The sequence below is a fragment of the Chiloscyllium plagiosum genome, chromosome 6 (genome assembly GCF_004010195.1).
Source record: "Chiloscyllium plagiosum isolate BGI_BamShark_2017 chromosome 6, ASM401019v2, whole genome shotgun sequence".
Classification (NCBI taxonomy): domain Eukaryota; kingdom Metazoa; phylum Chordata; class Chondrichthyes; order Orectolobiformes; family Hemiscylliidae; genus Chiloscyllium; species Chiloscyllium plagiosum.
Window position 1 is genome coordinate 121,558,874 of NC_057715.1, and position 9,371 is coordinate 121,568,244.

At 40.9% G+C, this 9,371-nt stretch overlaps 1 protein-coding gene across 5 annotated transcripts in view; it reads left to right on the forward strand.

Annotated features, from left to right (window-relative positions):
- The window catches only part of tctn2 (tectonic family member 2), a 74,984-nt gene that overhangs the window by 55,696 nt on the left and 9,917 nt on the right, over positions 1–9,371 (forward strand). For 3 of the 5 annotated variants that reach the window (XM_043692659.1, XM_043692660.1, XM_043692663.1), the window contains exons 12-13: positions 4,852–4,935; positions 6,849–6,966. In XM_043692659.1, the coding sequence (XP_043548594.1) occupies positions 4,852–4,935; positions 6,849–6,966 (202 nt within the window). The remainder of the gene's footprint in view (positions 1–4,851; positions 4,936–6,848; positions 6,967–9,371) is intronic. The other 2 variants (XM_043692661.1, XM_043692662.1) reach the window with 1 other exon arrangement.

The window sequence follows — 9,371 nt, forward strand, 5'->3', positions numbered from 1 at the left end:
ATTGGAAAAGGTGCAGAGGAGATTTACCAGGATGTTGTCTGGCCTGGAGAGAAGGTTTTATGAGGAAAGGTTGAGGGACTTAGATCTGTTCTCATTGGAGAGAAGGCGGCTAAGAGGGGATTTAATAGAGACATACAAGATGATCAGAGGATTAGATAGGGTGGACAGTGACAGGCTTTTTCCTCATCTTCTTGTAAGAGGGGGCACAGCTGCAAATTGAGGGGTGATAGATTTAAGACAGGTATTAGAGGCAGGTTCTTCACTCAGAGTGGTAAGGGTGTGGAATGCCTTGTCTGCCAACGCAGTTAACTTAGCCACATTAGGGGCATTTAAACAGTCCTTGGATAAGCATATGGATGATGATAGGATAGTGTCGGGTGATAGGCTTAGATTAGTTCACAGGCCAGTGAAACATCAAGGGCTGAAGGGCCTGTTCTGCGCTGTATTGTTTTATGTTCTAAAATTCACCTAAATTCAAAGTCCCAGTAGAGATTACTGGTTAACTATTCGAAGCAGGAATTCCAGACAATCCCCTCCCAATCCACCTTCCCAAGAGTACAAATGCTAACACAAACTATAATAGGTGAACATTGCCCTATCTAAAATCAGCTAAACCCGATTCTCTCCAATGAGTAAACATGACACATTGTTACTTGTAGGCATGCCAAACACCTTGTGACTCATGCATTTATTCATGGACTCAAAGGGTCACTATGCAGACCATGGAGCCAGCACCCTAAGGACTCACTGCAACTCCCTGTTAGAATCAAATTGTTCTTAATAAATATAATAGCAGTGGCAGAAAACATCAGCATGTTTACTCATTCCGGTTTTAAACTAATTCAGGGACTCCCATCAATGGCACAAATAACTTCAAACACGTTGGTTGTCTGAAACCAAGGTGCACAGCATTCCAGGTTCAGTACCACGAAACTCACAGATCTTGAGAGAGAAATGGGAGCTTCAAGAGTTGACTTCAAGAGTTGGCTTTATTGTTTTATGTTCAATTGAACTCGGATTTCACCAGTTTCCTCATTTCCCCTCCTCCCAGCCTGTCTCAGTCAAATCCATCAAATTCAGCACCGCCTTCCTAACCTGAGATCTTCTTCCCGACCTCTCCGCCCCCACCCCAGTCTGACCTATCACCCTCACCTTGACCTCTTTCCACCTATCACATTTCCGACGCTCCTCCCCCAAGTCCCTCCTCCCTACCTTTTATCTTAGCCTGCTGGACAAACTTTCCCCATTCCTGAAGAAGGGCTTATGCCCGAAACGTCGATTCTCCTGTTCCTTGGATGCTGCCTGACCTGCTGCGCTTTTCCAGCAACACATTTCCAGCTCTGATCTCCAGCATCTGCAGACCTCACTTTCTCCATTCTGATACTTAACCAGGTATGTCTTGTGAAAAATGCAAGCCTCATTTAATCCAGTCAGTTTGCATCCCATCAATCGTCTTTAAATAATTGAATTGATGGAAAGTGAATGCAGCAGTTATTGGCTTTAGATGGGAATTTGGAATTTCAAAACAGAAACCGATAAGCCATGAGATAAGTCATAATCTTATTGAATGGCAGAACAGGTTAATGGTTGACTTCTCATTTTATATGTTCATATGTTTATTTGCTTGGTCATAGAAGACCGAGAGGAGTGGTCAAAGAATGTTTTTCTGACTGGACATGTGAGACTAGTGCACTGTTCCTGAGGTATAATTTCTGGGACCCCTGTTGTTTGTAACACAAGTGATTTGGAAGAGAATGTAGATTGGGGGAGCTGTGGAAATGGCAGGTGTAATTTAATCCAGACAAATGAGATGATGCAGTTTGGAAGGTCTAATGCAGTTGGGAAGTACTATACGCAGTAAGTGGCAAAACCCTTGGAAACATTAACATACAGAGGGATTTAAGCATATAGGTCCACTGTTGCCTGAAAAGTGGCAACACGTGGATAATGTGATCAAGAAGGGGTACGGCATGCTTACCTTCATTGGCTGGGGTACAGAGTATGAAAATTGGCAAATAGTGTTGCAGCTATATGGAACTTTAATTTGGCCACATTTGGAATATTGCGTACAGTTTTGGTTGCCATAATACCAGAAGAGTGTGAAGGCTTTGTTTAGGATACAGAAAATGAGGGTATTAGCTATGAGGAGAGATTTGAGCAAATTGGTTTGCTTTCACTTGAATGTCAGAGGCTGAAGGGTGGCCTGATAGAGGTTTATAAAATTATAGTGGATAGAATGGTAGATGGAGGTTTTTTTTTCTGGATTGCAAATGTCAATTGCTAGGGGACATAGGTTGAAGGTAAGGGGGGTAAGTTTAAAAGAGATGTGAGAAGCAAGATTTTTACAGTGTGGTTAGTGCCAGAGGTTGTGGTAGAGGCAGATACAATATTTAAGAGGTTGCTTGATAGATACAGCCAATTCTTCTATAACGTGATGGTTGCATGATGTTTAACCCCATGTTATAGAAACAGTTCTTAGCATTGGCGCTGTACTCGGGTTACAGCCAACACACTTCTTAAAATTTGCACTGTACAAACAGCATCCCCAGTTTGTCAATTGCGTTGACAAAATGGGTGTTATAACAGAACGACCTGTCTATGAATACACAGTGAATACAGGATATGGACTGCGTAGAGACAAAGGGTTTTTAGTTTAGATAGGTATCATGTATTGGGGCAGGCTTGGTGGACTGAAGGGCCTGTTCTTCTTTGTAATCTTGCTGATTCTCAGCATGGATTCCACCAGGGCCATTCATTCCAAACCTCGTTGCAGTCTCCTTCCAATCATGGATAACAAAGATGAATTCCAGAGGTGAGAGGGAAGTGATTGTCCCTGAAATTTAGGCAGCATTTAAGACTGTGCCCGAGCAAAACTGAAATCCATAAAAATCAGGGGAAGACATTTTCACAGATTGGAATCATACCAGCACAAAATGGTTGTGATTGTTGAAGTTCAAGCATCTCTGTCCCAGAACATTGCTGCAGGAGTTCATCAGGATAGTGTCCTAAGCCTAACCATTTTCAACATCTTGTTCAATGAACTTCCCTCCAATATAACATTAGAAGTAGAAATTTTACAGAAATTTAAGTGTTCAGTACTATTTGCATTCCTCAGATGTTGAAAAGCCCCTATCTGCTTGTAACGAGATGTATTAATAATAAGGCTTTTGCTGATAAGTACAAGTAATATTGTTGCCACACAACTGTCAGGAATTGACAATTTCCAGCAAGGAGAGAATTCATTCATCTTCACTTTACATTCAACAGATTGATAGGGCATTCAGCAATAACATCAATATCCTAGGTGTTACCATTGTCCAGAAATTGGATCAGAGCAGGTATATTTAAATACGGTGGCAGCAAGAGCAGGTCAGAGGCTTGTATTTCTGAGGTGAGTTACTTACCTCCTGATTCCTGAAAGTCTGTCTGTTATCGACAAAATAATCAGGAGTATGCTGGAAAGCTCTCCGCTTGCCTGCATGGGTGCAACTCAAACTACCTCAAGAAGCTCGACCCCCATCTAAGTCAGAGCAGCCCATTTGTTTGGCACTCCATCTGTCCCTTTACATATTCCTTTTGCCTACCATTAGGCAGCAATGTGTCCCATCTTCAAGGTGCACTTCAGTAACACTAACAGCATATTCCAAACCAGTGACCCCTATCAGTTAGAAGGGCAAGGACAGGATAAGCACAGGGCTATCACCTACAAGCTCCTCTCCAAGATGCACACCCTCCCAACTTGGAACTATCTAGTTATTTCTTCACTGTTGCTGGATCAAATTCCTGGAGCTGCCCCCACAACAGCACTACAGATATGCCTGTAGCTTGTCAGCTTACCTTCGCAATGGTTATTAGGGATGCCGACTGTAAGATCTCACTCCCAAGAATGAATAAAAAAAGCTTGGTCTTTGATTATTTGAAGAAATTTGTGAAACTGGAGTTGTCCCACAAAAGCTAGTGAAACTAGGAGAATGTTCGATGCTGCTGTTCAGACTTGAGTAGTTTTTGCAGTAAGGAAATAAGAATGAACTGTTTCTAATGAGACTGGTATTGGTAATCAGAGATTAGAGTTAAGGTAATTAAAGAAATAGAAGCAATAGGAGGACTTTCCAGGATCTGGAATCCAATGCCAGAAAGAATGGTAGGACATTGTAACTTTCAGAAGGGAGTTGGATAAATACTGAAGGGAGATGAAGAACAAGGTTATTAGGGAGCAGCAAGGGAGTGTGACCAATTTAATATTCCTTCACAGGATTGGGACAGGCATGATGGTAGAATGACTTCCTTCTGTGCACTTTAGAGGAAATGGTGGCATCAGTGGCTCTATTCATGGTAATCCAGTGACCCAGCTAATGCTCCAGAGATGCATGTTAATCATACCACTGCAGCGGTGGGATTTAAATTCAATGAATAAAAATAACTAGAATTGAAAGCGAGACTCGGTGATGGCAGCCATAAAACTATCATCAGTCGTCAAGTCTTTATCTGGTTCACTAATGTTTTTTGGGAATCAAATACACACCCTAATGTGGTTGTGGCCTGCATGTCATTCCTGATACAGAACAAGGTAGGTGATTTTTATCTGTTCTCTGAAATGGCCAAATAAGCTACTCAGGTCAGGGGTAATTAAGGATGGGCAACAGCGTACACATCTTATGCAGATAAGAAATGAGAGTCTATGTTCAATTCTAGATATTCTACTGCTTGCACTGTCCTTTTCAGGTATTGCATTCCAGATGATGAAAAGTGATCATGATGATTTTTTAAAAAATTGTTTTTTTGATGTTAGTTGAGACCATCTGTGAAATATGCAAATAATGTAATCTGTTCTGATGTATTTATTGATTTCAGGTTATCAAATTGGCAAGCCTGTTTTAGGTGCTTTTGAAAATGGCAGCACCTTACAAAAGGCTCCTGTAAGCATATGGCAACCAGGTGATATATTTTCCTGTGGTATTTGAAACAGCAAACACATTTTTCACCCATTTCAGGGAATGGGGTCATGAAATTTAATGGATCACAGTGCACTACAAATACTGATGCTGTTGTTTCCCTGTATCAGTGAGTGAACAGCTTTCCTATCAAAAAAAGACATGTAAATGATAAATTGACGAATGAGGAAGCTGGAAAGGTTTTAAATAGGAGTGTTCTGAGCTAGTGAGTGAAATTTATCATCAGCTGAAGTGAGATGTTTGCTATTTTCTTATTGCTGACTAAAGTTTTGCTGAAGGCTCCTCCAAATAAGTTGAGGTATTAAAGCATAGCTTTACAATTGAGCAGCATTGAAATATACTAGGACGTTATCCTATTGTGCTGTCCTCATCTGTGACTACTGTTATTTAAATTCATTAATGGGATGTGGGTATCGCTGGCTTGGCCAACATTTATTGCCAGTCCCTAATTGCCCAATGGCAGTTATGTCGACCACATTGCTGTGGAGCTGGAATCACGTGTAGTCCAGATTGGTTAAGGATGGCAGTTTCCTTCCCTAAAGGACGTTATTGAACCAGATGGTTTTTCTTAACAATTGACAATGGATTTATGGCCATCATTAGACTCTTTCTTTCAGATTTTTATTGAATTCATATTCCACCATCTGCCATGGCAGGATTCTAACCTGGGTCCCCAGACCATTAGTACTTCGTTCTCTGGATGAACAGTCCAGCAAAAGTGCCATTAAACCATCGCCTCCTCACATGACCTACTGTAGTATTCCACTTGCTGTCTTTGAGCACAGCTGATTTTATCACTACCTGTCTTAGAGTCATAGAGATGTACAGCATGGAACCGGACCTTTCTATCCAAGCTGTCTGTGCCGACCAGATATATCCTAACCTAATCTAGTCCCATTTGCCAACACTTGGCCCATAGCCCTCTAAACTCTTCCTATTCATTTACCTATCCAGATGCCTTTTAAATACTGTAATTATACCAGCTTCCACCACTTCCTCTGGCAGCTCATTCCATACATGCACCACTACCTGTGTGAAAAAGTTTCTCCTTGGGTCACTTTTACATCTTTCCCCTCTCACTCTAAACCTATGCAACCTAGTTCTGGACTCCCCCCATCCCAGGGAAAAGACCTTGTCTATTTATGCTATCCATGCCCATCATGATTTTATAAACTTCTATAGGGTCACCCCTCAGCCTCCGACACTCCAGGGAAAACAGCCCCAACTTAGTCAGTTTCTCCCTATAGTTCAAACCCTCCAACCTGGCAACATCCTTGTAAATCTTTCTGAATCCTTTCAAGTTTCACAACATCCCTCTGACAGGAAGGAGACCAGAATTGCATGCAATATTCCAACAGTGGCCTAACCGATGTCCTGTACAGCCGCAACATGACCTCCCAATCTCTATATACAATACTTGGCCAATAAAGGAAAGCATACCAAACTCCCTCTTCACTATCCTATCTATCTGCAACTCTACTTTCAAGGAGCTATGAACTTACATTCCAAGGTCTCTCTGTTCAGCAACACTCCCTGGGACCTTACCATTATGAGTATAAGTCCTGTTCTGATTTGCTTTTCCAAAAAAACATTATTTTGCATTTATCTAAATTCAACTCCATCTGCCACTCCTTCACTGAGGGACTTCTTCAGTTTCTGAATATTCATTCATCAGGTCTGTTGATTAGAAGTGGCTCAATAAGACCATCTCCTTACACCAGTGATGTTGAGGTGACCAAGAACTGACCACATTCTAGAGCCTATAGCATCAGGTCAGAACAAATCAAGCTGAATCTGACAGGACTTTAACTACATTAGCAACATATCAGTAACTTTAAACAACTTTCCACATGTATTCTTCCTGAAAATAACTTTTTGTTCCTTTTTGCTTTGCAGTTGGAAATGGGTTGTGCTCATCAGCTCAAATCACATCAGTGTTGTTTGGAAAGAACTCCCTCTCTGGTTGCCTGTTGAGACTTGGCATTGATGCTTTTGATAACTGTGCTGGTCTTAGGTATGTAGCTTGCCCACATATGATTCTGTAAACAATGCAATAAATTGTCAGTGTTTATTATTAAGAAATCTATAATACTTTTGGAATTGCAGGCTATGTCACAGTCTGAATTTGCCTCAGTGACTGCATGTATTATAGTTTATTCTTGACTTTTTAAGAAAGCACTTACTTGTAATTGACTGAATTGTACATGTGTCCAAATAAGTTGCTTTTTAAAGTGAAAATGGAAGAATCAAGATGGATAAAACAGTGGGAGTTGTGATGCATCATGAGACATGAGTGCTGTGCTACTTGAGTTACTGAGACTGAGTGTGAGTTGTGTACCACTACTGTTGTGTAAGGGTGTGAGAAAAGGGACAAATCTAGGAATGAATTACAAGAAGATCAGAAGATTAGATAGGGTGGATAGTGAGAGCTTTTTTCCTCGGATGGTGATGGCTAGCACAAGGGGACATAGCTTTAAATTGAGGGGTGTTAAATATAGGACAGACATAAGAGGTAGTTTCTTTACTCAGAGTCGTAAGGGCACAGAATGCGCTGCCTTCAACAGTAGTAGACTCACCAACTTTAAGGGCATTTAAATGGTCATTGGATAAACATATGGATATTAATGGAATAATGTAGGATAGATGGGCTTCAGATTGGCTCCACAGGTCGATGAAACATTGAGGGCCAAAGGGCCTGTAATGTGCTGTAATGTTCTATTTTCTATCCTCATTGTATAACTATAAAAAATTAAATGGTGAAAGAAAGCAACTTTTTTATGGTTTTCTAAAAGTATAAGTGCTTCACAGGTCAAACTGGTATGTTTTGAACTGCTGGCACTGTAGTGTAGGGAAAAAAAATTAAAGGCAAGCTGTATTAAGCACATAACCATATTTTAAACCTGCAGCATAAGCTCAGAAATATAAAATTAAGACTTAACGTGGCTATTTTAAGCTTTCTTCCTATTTCCTGCGATATATTGCATGGAACTTTCTGGATAAGAGATTATTCTCTTGAGAGCAAAGGGGGTTAAGAATCAGGAGCAGGAATAGACTGTTCAGGCTCTTGAGCCTGCTCTGCCATTCAATAAGATAATGGCTGACCTGACTGTAACCTTATCCAAATTCTCACCAACCTCTGGTACCCTTTTAAAGCCATTGCTTAACAAGAAACAATCCACCTCTGCCTTTAAAATATTCAAGGACTAAGCTTCCACCGCCTTTTGAGGAAAGTACTTCCAATGATTCTCGACCTTCTAAGAGGTGATAAAAATCCTAATCTCTGTTTAAGTGACCTCTAGTTCTCAAGATTTTATGCATTTATGCAGAAAGCCTTTTCTAAACTCCATTGGGTACAAGCCTCGTCCACCCAACCTTTACTCAAAAGGCAACCTAGCAATTCATTTTCATTTTCTATAGGACTAGTGCTCACTTTTTGAACTTCACTTTTTAAAGTATCTATTGAAATTCTTACTGTTTTTATATTTCTGTCTCGTATTCTCTTGTGCTCTAATTTTTCTCATTAATTTTTTTGGTAGTTATTTGCTTTTTAAAATTTCTGTTCAGTCTTCTGATCTGCCACCGTCTGCACAGTTGTATGCTTTTTTAAGCATGTTACTATTTTTAACATTTCTGGTTGACCATGAATGCTGTGTCCATCCTTAGGAACTTTTCTTACTTGGGATGTATCTATTCTGTTAATTCTGAAACATCCCCTGCATCTCTACTTGCCAATTCTTTAGGTTAGTTGGCCAGAATCATAGAGATGAAATAAAGAGATACCATAGAGTCATAGAGATGTACAGCATGGAAACAGACCCTTCGGTCCAACCCGTCCATGCCGACCAGATATCCCTATCCAATCTAACTCCACCTACCAGCACCTGGCCCAAATCCCTCCCAACCCTTCCTATACATATACCCATCCAAATGCCTCTTTAATGTTGCAATTGTACCAGCCTCCACCACGTTCTCTGGCAGCTCATTACATACATGTACCACCGTCTGTGTGAAAGAATTGCCCCTGAGGTCTCTTTTATATCTTTCCCCTCTCACCCTAAACCTATTCCTTCTAGTTCTGGACTCCCTGACCCCAGGGAAAAGACTTTGTCTATTTATCCTATCCATGCCCCTCAATTTTGTAAACCTTTATAAGGTCACCCCTCAGCCTCCGATGCTCCAGGGAAAACAGCCCAAGCCTGTTCAGCTTCTCCCTGTAGCTCAGATCCTCCTACCCTGACAACATCCTTGTAAATCTTTTCTGAACCCTTTCAAGTTTCATAACATCTTTCCGATAGGAAGGAGACCAGAATTGCACGCAATATTCCAACAGTGCCTAACCAATGTCCTGTACAGCCGCAACATGACCTTCCAACTCCTGTACTCAATACTCTGACCAATAAAGGAAAGCATACCAAACGC